The 16,585-nt window shown below is 42.1% G+C and overlaps 1 protein-coding gene across 1 annotated transcript; it reads left to right on the forward strand.

Moving 5' to 3' along the window:
- The first annotated feature begins 844 nt into the window (after positions 1 to 844).
- On the forward strand, positions 845 to 2,773 carry LOC138352241 (basic helix-loop-helix transcription factor amos-like). The gene is made up of 2 exons (XM_069304530.1): positions 845 to 1,933; positions 2,539 to 2,773. The coding sequence occupies exon 1, from the start codon at positions 979 to 981 to the stop codon at positions 1,579 to 1,581; it is 603 nt and encodes a 200-aa protein (XP_069160631.1). The 5' UTR covers positions 845 to 978; the 3' UTR covers positions 1,582 to 1,933; positions 2,539 to 2,773.
- Positions 2,774 to 16,585: the final 13,812 nt, after the last annotated feature.

Here is a 16,585-nt window from a genome sequence, read left to right on the forward strand (position 1 = left end):
TTCAACAGTAATAATTTCCAGGTACTAAGGAATATTAGAAAGAAAGAACCTACGCGAAATACATGGCTCAAGACACAATCATATCCACTCACAGAAGGAAAACAAGATGTAACATATCTGAGAATAATGATGTCTGACGACCTGACGTTTAGTGAACATAACTAAGGAAACCAAGCATCAACTAGGAAAATGATAAGATGGATTACGAGAACCTTCAACTCCAGGGATCCCAATTTAATGTTAATGCTATTCAAATCACTGGTGCCGTTCCGTCTTGAGTATTGTTCGCTACTCACTTCCCCCTTCAGAGCAGGAGAGATTGCTAAAATAGAGGGAATACAGAGAACACACACACAGCATAGACGCGATAAAGCACCTAAACTATTGGGATCGTCTCAAAGCTCTCAGGATGTACTCTCTGGAAAGGAGACGAGAGAGGTATCATATAATACCTGGAAGGCCAGGTCCCAAATTTACAAAGTAAAATAACAGCATACTTGAGCGAAAGAAATATTGCTGGAATGAACGTGGCTTCCTCCTTGAAACAATTAAGTTCTTGCAAGAAGTGCTGGACCAACCAGGCTGTGGTGGATATGTGGGCCTGCGGGCCGCTCCAAGTAACAGCCTGTTGGACCAAGTTATCACAAATCAATTCAAGTTCGAGTCTGGCCTGAGGTCGGATTCGGGGTAGTAGAACCAAAGATAAACGCCGTTGGTATATAGGGAATGAGGGAGAGGTATGGAAGGGCTGAGGGAGAGGTGTGGAGAGGAAGATGGAGGGAGGATAGGAAGTGGGCAAAGGTTGAGAGGGGGGAGGGAGGGATATTGGGGTATCAGCCCAAGAATGACCTCGGGCACCCGCCAGCCCCGCCCCCTCATGCCCACCAGTACCCTGATTGGCTGCGGCGATCACGTGACCAACACCGAGCACATATAAGCAGGCGGGCCGAGGTGTGTGTAACAGTTTACAACACAAACATGTCAGTGTCGGAGTGGCTGTACCCAGCGGCCCATCCGGGCACCTACCCGCACTACCCGGCACCCTTCACTGCTCCTGGGCACCTGAGCCCGGCTGCCACGCCCAGCCCCCAGTGCCAGCCGGCCCTCACAGCCTCGCCCGGATGGTCATCCTCACTCACCACCTCATACTCCGAAGGCCGTCCGAGTCCGTCCTGCTCTCCCATGAGCAGCTGTGGGAGTCTCGAAGTCGGATCACCTCGTTCCTGGACAGTTAGCGGCCCCGCGTCATGGTCGTGGGGCGCCCCTGGCACTACCCACCCGCTACTGGCCGCCGCCGCCGCGGCAGTAGTCAGCACCTCGTCAGAATCATCGGTGCCGTCAGCGTGCCGCCAAGCCAAGTGCAGAAGGAAGCCGCCGAAGTCCGTTGGTCGGGACGTGCTGAAGAAGCGACGACTCGCGGCTAATGCGCGCGAGCGGCGCCGCATGAATGGATTAAACGACGCCTTCGACCGTTTACGCGAAGTGATCCCGGCTCTCAGTGGTGACCAGAAACTGTCCAAGTTCGAGACCTTACAGATGGCTCAGACATATATTGCTGCCTTGGCCGAGCTCCTCCACTAGGTGCCTTGGCCGAGCTCCTCCACTAGGTGCCTTGGCCGAGCTCCTCCACTAGGTGCCTTGGCCGAGCTCCTCCACTAGGTGCCTTGGCCGAGCTCTTCCATTAGGTGCCTTGGCCGAGCTCCTCCACTAGGTGCCTTGGCCGAGCTCCTCCACTAGGTGCCCTGGCCGAGCTCCTCCACTAGGTGCCTTGGCCGAGCTCTTCCACTAGGTGTCCTGGCCGAGCACCTCCACTAGGTGCCTTGGCCGAGCTCCTCCACTAGGTGCCCTGGCCGAGCTCCTCCACTAGGTGCCTTGGCCGAGCTCGTGCTTCAGGTGTCGGCGCCGAACAGCCACGTCTTAATTATCTAGTCAGGTGAGTTGACAACTCAACCTTTGAGTGACTTCAACAGTACAGTAAATACTAATCGCTAAATATATTGAAATAATTCACACACACTTTGCAATATATATTATACATTTTATATATATATATATATATATATATATATATATATATATATATATATATATATGTCGTACCTAGTAGCCAGAACTCACTTCTCAGCCTACTATGGAAGGCCCGATTTGCCTAATAAGCCAAGTTTTCATGAATTAATATATTTTCTCTATTTTTTTTCTTATGAAATGATAAAGCTACCCATTTCATTGTGTATGAAGTCAATTTTTTTTTATTGGAGTTAAAATTAACGTAGATATATGACCGAACCTAACCAACCCTACCTAACCTAACCTAACCTATCTTAATAGGTTAGGTTAGGTTAGGTGCCCGAAAAAGTTAGGTTAGGTTAGGTAGGTTAGGTAGTCGAAAAACAATTAATTCATGAAAACTTGGCTTATTAGGCAAATCGGGCCTTGAATAGTAGGCAGAGAAGTGCGTTCTGGCTACTAGGTACGACATATATATATATATTAAAATGTTAAAAATTATAACTAATATGCATTGTTTCGCAATTGCAGAGATCTACTCACCTGAAAAAATAAGAATCTCCATAGCAATCAAATATTCAAAGCCGAGTGCCCGGCCAGGCACCCTGTTGACTCGTCGTGCCCAACGCTGAGTGTAAGTGTCAAGTGCCACGATCACAACTCTCCGTCTGTGTCATTCTGTGTCATACGCTATCTGGGATAACAAGCTCCCCGAAGCTGTGGTGGAGTTGGACGAGCGGGATGCGTGCAGTAGTAGTAGTGGCACTGGTGAGAGTGACGTCTGTGGCACTGGTGAGAGTGACGTCTGTGGCACTGGTGAGAGTGACGTCTGTGGTACTGGTGAGAGTGACGTCTGTGGCACTGGTGAGAGTGACGTCTGTGGCACTGGTGAGAGTGACGTCTGTGGTACTGGTGAGAGTGACGTCTAGGGCACTGGTTAGAGTGACGTCTGTGGCACTGGTGAGAATGACGTCTGTGGCACTGGTGAGAGTGACGTCTGTGGCACTTTTGAGAGTGACGTCTGTGGCACTGGTCATGTCTGCCGCAGGAGTAGCAGACGGTAGCCGTGTCTGCCTCTGGAGTGTCAGACGATAGCCGTGTCTGCCGCAGGAGTGTCAGAGAATAGCCGTGCCTACTGCAGGAGTGGCAGCACCAGTGCTCGTGGCAGACGACCGCTGCGGCTGCGGCAGACAGCGATCCAACACCACCGCGCTTCATTCTTCACCTTATGGAATCAATTACAAAGTATTAACTCTTAAGCCCTCCAGTCTACCTAAGCCAAAGATAGTGTTAAGAACCTGTTCTAGCAAGTATATGCGCTATACAAAAGACATTCAACCCCAAATGTTAGATAAATAAAGTTTGAAACCTATTTATACTGGATTTTACATTACGAATTATTCCTTCCCCTTAGAGCAGGAACCAATTCAAGGACTCGACAAAGGACGTTGTATAGAGCTCCAGAGGCCTCAACAGCTCTAATTACCTGGCTAAGACGAGGGGGTTACCTAGGCCTTTGAAGATCAATTTCTATTGATCCTTCGAAATAGTGCCGCGGTCCACCGAGGCCGCCTGGCACCCTACACGGCACTACAGGTGCCATAATCTTTGCGAAACACCTTTAATTTAGACGTTTTTGACTGCAGCTTCAACAAACACTCTAATGATGATTCTAAGATTAATTATAATACTGTGAGAAAGTCCACTGAATAACACTAATATTAATCATTCTAACTATTATCATATATATACGAATAATAATAATTATACACATTTTTATAAAAATAATAATTAGAATATTAAAACAATGAGAATTAATTTACTGATAATTCTGTCCTCATATACCTTCCATGTGTTATATAGTTATGCTGACCAGTTCTTTCTTCTGATAGTTATCTTAAATTTTAATAATAATAACATAATTAAAATGCAAATAATTAAAATGATAACAGGAATAATAATAATAATAATGTTTGTAACAACAACGATTTTTAAAATATATTAACAATAATAATATAGAATCCTTCAGATAAAGATAATTACATTAAACAATCCCTTACTAATAATAATATTCTTACTGGACGTATTCTTGAAAACACACATTCCTTGGACAGTTTGTCTCTCTTATGGACAGTTTCTCTCTCTTGGACAGTTTCTCTCTTATGGACAGTTTCTCTCTCTTGGACAGTTTCTCTCTCTTGGACAGTTTTCTCTCTCTTGGACAGTTTCTCTCTCTTATGGACAGTTTCTCTCTTATGGACAGTTTCTCACAACCTGATTATGGTCCAGGATGGACCGAAACGTCGTCGTTTCTTCATAACTAATAAGTTTGTGCTTTGGTCTCCATATCATCAGCCACGTTATTGTGTCTCCTCGTCTGTGACTCCTGTTTCCTATATTTAGTCAAAAACACATTTTGGTAACACAGAACACGAACAAAACTGTACCACTGGGATAACCTAGTACATCAGAGCGTGTTTACAGGGGGGAATGTTGCGGGGGAGGGGGGGGAGATGCTGCCGGGGGGGGGGGGGGATTAAAGATGCCGAAGAGCCGGAGATGAAGTCGCTCAAGAAAATGACCCAAACTGATAGTGAAGGAAAATATGGGGAAGATGACCCAAGACGATAGGGGGGGGGGGGGGGGACAGATATATCTTCACCCATCCCTACCTCCCATCCCACGGGAGACATCTCCCGTCACGCAGGGTGCAGTCGCACCTCCACAGATCTCCAGTATCATCTATTGATACTGGAAATGGCTCAAAAGGGCCACCACTTATGGGCTATTCATGCCCAAGCTACCTTTTGGGTGGCTTAATCTTCTCTCTCTCTCTCTCTCTCTCTCTCTCTCTCTCCCCATCCATTCGTCCCCATCAATCATGTGTCCGCGTCGTGGACGGGTGATCCTGGTGCCTGCTCTCCACTCCACCCGTCCGTATTCACCCGTTTCACTGTCCACTCCGTCACATGTGACTGTGAATGATTCAGTAATTAGCATCAGCTGGTCATGGGAGAGAGAACGGCCCAGAAAAATATCATAAACACATATATATAAATTTATGCATAGATTTTTCAACCCCTCTCCCTCCCTCCCCCCCCCCCACACAGGTTGTTTAGTTAGGTAATTAAAGCCGTGTACTCACCTAGTTGTGTTTTGCGGGGGTTGAGCTCTGGCTCTTTGGTCCCGCCTCTCAACCGTCAATCAACAGATTCCCTGTATGTGTTGCTGCTCTCGTTACCGTCACAGGGGACAGGAATATTGCTTCATGCAGGAAATAACGTGGTTGTGTATTTATCCCTTTATTATAATGAAAAGACAAAATGTAAACAAATAATGTCAAAAAAATTAATGGAAAAAGGAAGCTTAGCCGAATTGCTAGATTTTTTTGATGGGGGTGTGGGACACTGTTAATAATATATATATATATATATATATATATATATATATATATATATATATATATATATATATATATATATATATATATATATATATATATATATATATATATATATATATATATATATATATATATATGATTGCTGATGCAGCAGAATGTCCAGGATGTATTCATCATTTTTTTTTCCCAGTGTAATGACAAATTGTAATTCGAATGCACAGGCTTTCCATCCAAAATTATATACATTTTTTTTGTCTGGAATATATTTTTAGAGTCTATACTTTTGTCTATTTCCATTGGTCGGCCGGTTTTATTTGTCTCATTTTTTTTTTACAGTTCTTCGTAATGAAACCAATCTTGATTTTTTTGTTTAAAGGCTGCTGGTGAGTTTGGTAATGGTCATTATTCTTGTGGAGGAGTTGCCAGTCGCTACTCTTTTCTAGTACGACGATTTTGGGCCGTAGGTGGAGTATACGTCAAAATGCGACGCCCTGTTGGGAGATCAGGTTGAACTGTGCCTCACTGCGCTGGGTGAGGCTGGACTCATCATACCCTCACTGAGCTCCTCACTCAAGTCATACGGAACAAAGAACCATAATTGCAGAAATTAGTCATAAATATAAACTGTGTTATATAAGGCAGTCCGGTGTTATATAAGGCAGTCCGGTGTTATATAAGGCAGTCCGGTGTTATATAAGGCAGTCCGGTGTTATATAAGGCGGTAGCCTTCTATGAATATTGACTGATTAGTTTTACTGTCTAGACTTATGATTGAGATAAGATGTGATTATAATATAATTAGATATAGGATTTAAAGATTATAAGTAGTACTTGATAGTACCACTGATTCTTATTAAGGATTCGATTTATAATCCCTACCGGAAGCGATTAATGTTCCAATAGTTTTTTAATTAAGAAATCCTTCTAGAAGCTTCTGGATCCTTGAGAGATGACGCACAAAGTCACGTAGGCACCTATAGGGCCCTATGGTGAACGTGATCATAGTGGCATTGTCATCTAGGATCAAGATGTATAATGAATCTATGGTGATTCTATAATGATTCTGATACGATTTTGATTTGATTTAGATATGATATAGAAATAATACATTTCTTAGATGATAATATTGATAGGTGGGTAAAAATTTTCCACATATGCTAATTACTGAAAATGGCGATGGGTCATATTTTGCCCAAACCCCCCTGCAGTTTTCAAAATATCTAAAATGTCGGAAATTTGACTCTTGAGCGTGATTTTTCAGCCGAATTCTGACTCTTTGCACCTATTTTAATTTTCAAATTAAGATCTTTTATACCGAAAATATGCTAATTACTGAAAATGGCGATGGGTCATATTTTGCCCAAACCCCCTGCAGTTTTCAAAATATTTCAAATGTCGGAAATTTGACTTCTGAGCGTGATTTTTTAACTGAATTCTGACTCTTTGCACCTATTTTCATTTTCAAATTACGATCTTTTATACCGAAAATATGCTAATTACTGAAAACAGCGATGGGTCATATTTTGCCCAAACCCCCCCTGCAGTTTTCAAAATATCTCAAATGTCGGAAATTTGACTCCTGAGCGTGATTTTTGAGCCGAATTCTGACTCTTTGCACCAATTTTCATTTTCAAATTCCGATCGTTTATACTGAAAATATGCTAATTATTGAAAACGGCGATGGGTCATATTTTGCCCAAACCGCCCTGCAGTTTTCAGAATATCGGAAATATCGCAAATTTGTCACATGATCGTTAATTTTGAGCCGAATTTTGGCTCACTGCCCACATTTGAAGTTTGAAATTACGACTTTGTATACCGAAAATATGCCACTTAGTTAAAATGGCAATTGGTCACAATTTTGCCGAAACCCTCCTACAGTTTTCAAAATATCGGAAATATCGCAAAAAAAAAAATCCGGTTTGTCCAAATTCAATAGTACCGATTTCTACTTTGTATTTGTCTAGTACGTCATATAAGTACTATGGTCCTCATCGTTACTATAAGTACTAATTAAACAAGAGGATGGGCTGTGATGTAATGATGAAGGGAACGTCTACGACCACTGGCGCCATCGGGGATCGAACACCGAACACGTTGTTGTTGTTGTTTTAGATTCAGCTACTCAGAACAAAAAGTTCGAGGTAGCACGGGCTATGGTGAGCTCGTAAGTGGAGGCTCTTTTGAGCCGTTATCTGTATCAAAAGGTGTTACTGGAGATCTGGGGACGGATGTGAGTCTTCAGCCCTGGAGGGCTGGCTGTACCAGTTATGGAGCTGGTGAGGGTTCGAGTAGACCTCCAGGTCTTCCGTTTTTTCTTTGGCTGAGACGTGTTGTCGTTGGAGTTCGGTGAGGTGGCCTCCATGAGGAGGTCTTGTACGGAGTAGGTGCGGCGGTGGAGCTCCTGCTAAGATTACCTAGTCTAAGTCCGTAATATCCGTAGCTGGTGTTTTCGTCTTTAGCCTCGCAACCTGAGGTAGGCTCAGGTGTCGTGGATTAGCGGTAGAAGCTATTTCAGGAGCGTTGGTGGTGCTGTTAGCATTTGTAGACAGCACGTCTGCCAGCGCGGCTGCTGAGATGGTGATGGTAGGAGTGTTGGGAGCTGGAGAGGGAATTACCGCTGTTGGTGCCGCCCGGGTCATGGGGTGGTTCTGGAGTCTGTTTTGAAATCGACCACGTGATCGTCCTGGTGTAGTCTCCGGAGTGGTAGTGGAGGCAGTGAGACTTCCGCCAGGGGCTATGATGGGGTCCAGGCCATTGGCTAGGTATAATGCGTTCAGTTCACTGACAAAACGGTGATTGTTTGGCCCGGCAAGCCTCTCCGCTAGTCTAATAAGACCAGGAATAATGCCTGCACGTGATGCTGGGGGCTGCAAAGGAGCCTGTGGGGCCTTGGGTCCCCATTGTGAAGGCTGGGTCGCCTGGTCGGAGGAGCCACTTTTTGGTAAGACTGGAAAGTCTTCTGGTCGGTTGGTGGGAGTTGAGGTGGTGGGTTGAGCGGCTGGGGCTCTGGTCGCGGAGGTAGAAGGGTTGTTTCTCTTGGCGTCAACCTGGGCCTTGATGTTTTCCTGTCTGCGGGGGCAGCGGTAGGAAATTGCAGGGTGATTGCCATCACAGAGCAAGCAGCGATGGGCTGTTGCATATGGAGTAGTGATAGTCCAGTGCGCACAGGCTGCACTTCTGGACAGGGTGCTGACAATTGTTGGTGGGGTGGGTGAACTCGTAGCACTTGAAGCACTGCTCGATCTCATGGTATCGTTCCTTTCTTACTTAGTGGGGTTGTATTTGTAAGCCGAAGCATTAGAATCCTTGTGTGGCAGCCTGGGTGGCCGCAGCTATGGTGGTGAAAGTAATCTTCATTGCTGATTTGCCGGTGTTGCAGAACTCTACATTGAATACACCCAGGTTCGTATTTTCGTCCTCGGTATTGTCCATAATATTATGTTGCGGTCAGTCAGCGATCCACTGACTGGTAAAACAAGTTCTGCCGGCCAGGAACTGTCGTGGGAAGTAAGGATGTAGGTGGTGCTCCTTGCGAAGTATGGCATCGTTGGTCAAAAGTTGTTCAAGTTCTTCCTCACATGAAAAGAAGAGCACGATATCATCACCTTCCTGGCTAATGTCAGTGGGTGTGATGTCGGCCACGTCCTTCAAGACCTTAAGGATATTGCTTCTCTCGCAAGCATGACCGTCAAGAGGGGTAGCCCTAACCTTTAGACGTTTGGATCGCATTGTGTCCACACCCTCAATGGGTGTGTGTATGATTGAGGCAGCGAACACCTTACACATGCCATATGTAAAATGCAAAATTGCCCCTCATGTTTTCGCAAAGTTTGAGGCTGTGTTTGGATGACAGTAGAGAGGTGAAACCTTTCTCAGATCTTAGACCCTACTCCCGTCGTCTCAGCCAAGGGCACGATTCATTAAAAAAACCTCAAGTGTCTAAGTGTCCACTTACGAAATCTGTGCATCTTTCCTGAATCATGGCGGCATAGTTTGTATTTAGTAAACAGTTTAGGAGCTCCAAATCGTTACGAGGTTATCAATAACGATACTAATCGTATTGATAATAATCAATAATTGCTAATCAAAAATTTATAATAATCGATAATTGATAATAGTCAATAATTGATAATAATCAATAATTGATAATAATCAATAATATAAATATTTATCTACAACAGAGATACTCTGGCGTTGAGGGAGAACTCGTCGAGTACAAAGAATTTTCAAGCTGGTGGATTATTTAATCCAAATCCTCCATAATTGAGGAAAAAAACACAGGCCTTTTTTTATACGTCCTTTGACTGTTATATATATGACATTAGTTTAACATTATTTATAATCGTACTTCCTAAAGCTTCTGGGGGTAGATTAAATATCTCAACAAGTGCATTTATCATGATATCCTATTATGTCCCAGCGCACATATTTTATCACATACGGCAATTAATATTAAATATTATTTTCTCATTAGCATGCATTAAATTTAATTAAACACATTTCAGTTACATCAAAATGACAATATTCTTGTTGGCGAAAGCAATGCCGGTTCGGCGCTGTTAGTTCCTACTCAATATACTGTTAATGTCGGGTGATTACAATTAAATAGGGCTGAATTGACTACTTGCACGCTGTGATTAAAACGAAATGAATATGATGGCTATTTACATGTATAACTGTGCTTTTAAGCGAGGTGCCAGTCGTCTCTTAAGCGTGACATGGGCAGATTAGACCCAGCCATAGTGTTAAGGACAATGTTAGGCTCCTGAAGCCTCTTTCATGGTCTATTAGACAGGCGAGCGGGGAGGGGGACATGCATTCAGAGTACTTCCGTCAATACTACGACCTGTACAGGAATATTACGACCGTCTTCTGACATTATAAGGTTCTGTGTGCTGTGTTACAGGGACGAGAGAGAGTTCGAATCTCTTCAAATGCTACAAAATTTGAATTAAAGCCCGCGTTTAAGAATCTAATATTGTTCCTCCAGTTGATGGGCCAGATCGTTGCTTTTATCTAATTTTATTTCAATTTCTTTTCAAAGTGGATAAAAAAAGTTTTGGTATATTTTCTGGAGATTCTGTCGTGGACTCTTTATTAGTTTTGGAATGAAAAATTAAATAAAACAAAATCTGGCCTCCGGTTAGTAATATTAAATTCAATATGAATATGGCTAAAAGTTTACATAAGACACGCTGATAAGTCACGGTGGTCGCAGTCAGATGGATTACAACCACATTGCTCACAAGCACATTGGACTACAGGCTCACCATAGCCCGTGCTGCTTGGAACTTTTTGTTCTAGGTAGCGAATCTTTAACAACTGTCGGAAAATCCGACACCATTTAATAATCATACAGATAATAACTGTATTACCAACAAGTTACCCATAGAAAACGTAACTTGTAGTGGAATTACCGTCTATAGAAAACGGGATATCATCACCACATACTATTATAATTCACCAGCTATTCTGCTGGGAATTATTCTTAAATACATTAGTCTTTGGACTTTACCATCATAAAAACATCTTATATAAATTAACTTAATTATCAATATTAAAGTAGAGTAAATGTGACCCTTCTATCACCTTCTGAAATCTGGACAAAGTAGGCCAGGCGTCAGGGAGGAAAGGAGGGAGCCATTGTTGTGTCACCTCCGAGACGTGTGGAGCAAATTCGGCTCCTATCATTCTGGACAATGTCGGCCAGTAACGTCAATAGTATGGAGTGTTAAACAGCCATTGTGTATACGAGACCAGAGGCACACGGGAGCAAATACGGCTCCTGTTAATTTTACTTGGACGTAGTGTTATGGAAACCAAAGGTACCATCTCCAACACGATGTCTACAATTCAAGTTAAGTGTCTATCCGAAACCCGTTTATCATTCATTTATGGCCATTAATGTCAGGATATAGGGTGACCCGGTTAGATCGCGAAATCGCCTCAAACTAAAGGTAATTAAGCCAGGTCTTCATGTTCCATGTACTGTATAGTGTTTTCTCTGATATACTTGTCATATATAGGATTCTGGCTTCACAGCTAGCGCACTTTTGACAGGTCAAGACGAGGGAAGCAAGATTTGTGCACCAGTTACTGGGTGATATGGAAGCTACCTCAAAGAGGATAATTTGGTGTCTACACCCTAGTTATACCTGGTGGACTAACCTGCTGTACTATAAGATAAGGAACCTCTTCAATGTATGTAGTTACTGTAGTTTGATTGGCTGCATATATATTAATTTAATAACCCCCCCCTAATGTGTAGAGGATCGATTGTGAGATTAGAGATTATTGCAGAAATACAGTCCACTTATCATTATACAAATTGCTATCGAAGTATATAAATTAACGTAAATATAAATTCATATAAATTAAATAAATATAAATCTCACAGGTCGGTTCCCACATTATTTGGACCTTCGGAACCGGAATATTCGGTCCTATGAACCCACATTTGGTCATCTTAGTACCGGATGACCAGTTAACCAGTGGATTCATTAAATATACTAGTGCAGTGTTATTTAACAAAGCCAGCAGTCATAGACAGGCAGGCGTAGCCTCGAGGGAGCTCAGGAGCCTCCCTCAGCCCAGTTCAGCTTCGTCAGCGGTTTCATGCACACCCACAGATATTTGGTGGCGTGTTATTTCGTGAAATGACAGCGCTAATATAGAATCCAGCCAAATTAGTGACTGTGTCTTCGCAGATATTGTTCACGGATTTCGTGGTGTTACATTTCGCGAGAGATTATCTACGAATTTTGTGGAGTTTATTTCGCGAGGTCACTAATAATATTTAATACTTCTTGATAATATTAGAAGTTTCATAGAGGCTAATTAAGAGGCTATTATCAATAATTGTGTATATTATTTCTCCAAAATAGAGAATTATTTAATATATACTGCACTAGTGTTCACAGTATAATATTTACTAATTGCCAACCCACAACAGGGTAGGATATTTACCATTGACTAGTTGAACTATTATTGCTCATCCTAGTCCCATTACTTACCATAGTCAGTTGTACTATATTGAATAACCTAACACCATTAATGAATGGTGCAGACCCTATTTTGGGTGTAATTATTATCAACTCGAATTGAGTTGTGTATATATAATAATTTACTTATGATCATTACACCTTTGAGTGATTAATTAGTGTCTCTACCATCCTAGGGTGATATAGAAGAGCTAACCTAAAGGTACTTCCAGTGACACTGGTTTATCACTCAAATCATTAGTGTGTATGATTGTATATATATAATGTGTATTAATTTTAAGTGCTAACCTCTAGTAGAGGTAGGATTATTGCCTAGTGAGTGCAGAATTTACCCTAGGCTACCATTAGTGTTTGTTCAGTATTATGAGCAGCCCAAGTACAAGTCCCACAAGGCTTCACCAACGAGCCAGTATGGATAATGCAGGGAGAATGAAAAGAACCCTTGCAGGTCTTAAAGGCCACTTAACAAGACAGATCAAGAAATGTGAAGATTTGTCACAACAATCAACAGTTGATTATGCTGACCTGGAAAGCTATTATCAAGCAGCTGCAGGTAAATTTGAGCAAATCAAATGTCAAATAGCAACATATGTAGCTGAACTTGCCAACACTAATTTATCAGAAACAGAAATAGACGACATTATGGTTGATCTTGCGAATTATGAAGATCACACTCAGGCCACGTTACAGCCTTATGTCAAATTAATTGCCCAGAACAAGGCAACAGCAACAACAACAACAGTTGCATCTAATACGAGTCAAGCAGAAGCTCGACTCCCTCCAATTAATTTACCCACTTTCTCAGGAAAAGATGAGGAAGATTGGACGAATTTGGAACAAATTCGTTGACCTTGTAGACTCAAAACAATCTTTACCAAAGAGTAGTAAATTCTCTTATTTGCAAGGCCAATTATCAGGTGAGGCTAAAACAGTAGTATCCCATCTGAGATTAACTAATGACGGCTATGATCTGGCAGTAAAACTCCTCAAGGATAATTATGCTGATCCAGAAGTAAGAACATCACATTTAGTTCATGAGCTGTTGCATTTACCCCCACCGGAGGCTTCAGCTGATTCACTCCAAGTCTTCAAGCTGGAGGTAGAATCACTGATCAATGCCCTCAGCCTGACAGCAGATACAAACGGGGCTGAGTGGGTCTTGAAAATAATTGTCCAGGAGAAAATACCTAGGGACATATTGAGACAAATGAGTGCTCATTACAATAAAAGCATCTTATCCATGAATGAAATATCTGAAGGTTTAAAGTCAGTAGTTCATCAATTACGAAACCATGACAAATTAAAACCACCAAGTAAACCCTCAGAAACCAATAATAGTAAACCACAGAGTACCAAAGGTACTTCCAAATCAATCTAGACAATATAATTCAACACCAAAGTGGAACAGTAGCAGTGTGGGCGTATATGCAGTGGGACCCTCCAAGCCTATAGTTACTGTGTCATCCCAGAACGTGACACCAAAGGGTACTGGAAGCTATGGAACATGTTTGTTCTGCAATGAGAAACATTCAATGTACCACTGCTCTAATTTTCCTGATAGTGACGCCCGTGTTGAGCGACTCAAAGATTTGCAACATTGCACGAGGTGCCTCAGGAAACATAACATCAAGGACTGTGATACCCAATTACACACCTGTAATAGGTGTAACAAAGGTCAGCACCATGCAGCATTGTGCAGAGACACCAAAACAACGTCTCCAAGACCCAAGGTGGAAGATAGCATTCCCACCACAGTACAGTACTGCAAGGTGCAACCAACAAAGAGTGTCCAATCGGCAAAAGTCTAAAGGTAATACGACTTTGCCTACTGCCCAAATTACCATCCTGAATAAGAGGGCCAAGGTCCATACCCGTGGGTTGTTTGACCAAGGATCCCAGAGAACATATATCACTAAAAAGTTGGCAGATGAATTACAATTAAGGCCTGTAGCCCAGATGTCATTCAACATCTCAGGGTTTGTAACAGATGCAGGACCTCAAGTCTACCAGGTGGTACAACCATCAGTACGTTTAGGCAGGTACGTCTGTCGAGTACAAGCCATTGTGGTGGACAAAATACCAGTAGACCTACAAGTTCAAGGTCTGAGAGCAACAGCCAAATTCCTGAGAAATAGAGGAATAAAATTGGCAGATAATATTAAGTCTGAATCACCTCACCGACTTCGGTCTCCTTGTAGGGACAGACTATTGTCATCGATTCATCGGTAGCCCTACTAAATATCAGGGTATAACCATGTTAAACTCTGCAGGAGGTAAATTACTCTCAGGCCCAGTATCAAGCCTGAGGAGACCTATGCCTGCAGATAAACAATACTAGTAGAAATCTAAATTTGTCAGCTGATTATATTCTCCAGTAGCATTATACTAAGGAGATTACAGCTGACTATACCAACAGAGGTTGATGTTAGTATCATCATTTGAAGCTGAAGATGAGTTCATGAGGCCTCAGTGGCAAATCAGTGAACAGTAGCCTAACCAGCTACAAGTCACTGCGACCAATGTCACTGAACCCACTGCAGTCTCAGAACCATACTTTACTTTAATGATGAGCTATTCAATCTTCTGAATCAATTAACTAAATTAAACCCCAGTAAATCTGATGACTGATTTGATACATTTATTATTTAATCAAGATGTATTCCATGGGCCTCAGTGTTTATATATCAGTGACCAGTTACCTGAAGGAAACTTCAAGTTATATCTAATGTCACTGATCTCACTGCAGTCCCTGAATCATACTTGACTGTAGTACTTGATCACATCCAGTCTTCTGGGTTAAATAATATGTAATAAGGCTTGAATATTAGCCTTTCAAGAGTTGACAGGGAAATGAAATCGCATTAGACTTCTAACCCCTGCAACTCTAGTACGGGACATCCGTCCTGTACGAACAGACGCACAAATGTGTGATTACTAACTACTAACATCAAATTAATCTAATAATTCGAAGGAGGAGTATCGTGTTCGTCTGTTCTAATTAGGACTTCGACCCGTGAGCAGCCCCTGGGGAATTATGTCGGAAAATCCGACACCATTTAATAATCATACAGATAATAGCTGTATTACCAACAAGTAACCCATAGAAAACGTAACTTGTAGTGGAATTACCGTCTAAGAAAACGGGATATCATCACCACATACTATTATAATTCACCAGCTATTTTGCTGGGAATTATTCTTAAATACATTAGTCTTTGGACTTTACCATCATAAAAACATCTTATATAAATTAACTTAATTATCAATATTAAAGTAGAGTAAATGTGACCCTTCTATCACTTTCTGAAATCTGGACAAAGTAAGCCAGGCGACAGGGAGGAAGGAGGCAGCCATTGTTGTGTCACCTCCGAGACGTGTGGAGCAAATTCGGCTCCTATCATTCTGGACAATGTCGGCCAGTAACGTCAATAGTATGGAGTGTTAAACAGCCATTGTGTATACGAGACCAGAGGCACACGGGAGCAAATACGGCTCCTGTTAATTTACTTGGACGTAGTGTTATGGAAACCAAAGGTACCATCTCCAACACGATGTCTACAATTCAAGTTAAGTGTCTATCCGAAACCCGTTTATCATTCATTTATGGCCATTAATGTCAGGATATAGGGTGACCCGGTTAGATCGCGAAATCGCCTCAAACTAAAGGTAATTAAGCCAGGTCTTCATGTTCCATGTACTGTATAGTGTTTTCTCTGATATACTTGTCATATATAGGATTCTGGCTTCACAGCTAGCGCACTTTTGACAGGTCAAGACGAGGAAGCAAGATTTGTGCACCAGTTACTGGGTGATATGGAAGCTACCTCAAAGAGGATAATTTGGTGTCTACACCCTAGTTATACCTGGTGGACTAACCTGCTGTACTATAAGATAAGGAACCTCTTCAATGTATGTAGTTACTGTAGTTTGATTGGCTGCATATAATATTAATTTAATAACCCCCCCCCCCCCCTAATGTGTAGAGGATCGATTTGTGAGATTATGAGATTATTGCAGAAATACAGTCCACTTATCATTATACAAATTGCTATCGAAGTATATAAATTAACGTAAATATAAATTCATATAAATTAAATAAATATAAATCTCACAGGTCGGTTCCCACAACACACAACAACAACCAAATTGGTCACAACCACACTGATCGAGG

The sequence above is a fragment of the Procambarus clarkii genome, chromosome 52, assembly GCF_040958095.1.
Source record: "Procambarus clarkii isolate CNS0578487 chromosome 52, FALCON_Pclarkii_2.0, whole genome shotgun sequence".
Taxonomy (NCBI): domain Eukaryota; kingdom Metazoa; phylum Arthropoda; class Malacostraca; order Decapoda; family Cambaridae; genus Procambarus; species Procambarus clarkii.

What these genes read in the sequence shown, in the direction of transcription:
- LOC138352241 (XM_069304530.1), top strand. Translation starts at nt 979, where the DNA reads ATGTCAGTGTCGGAGTGGCTGTACCCAGCGGCCCATCCGGGCACCTAC.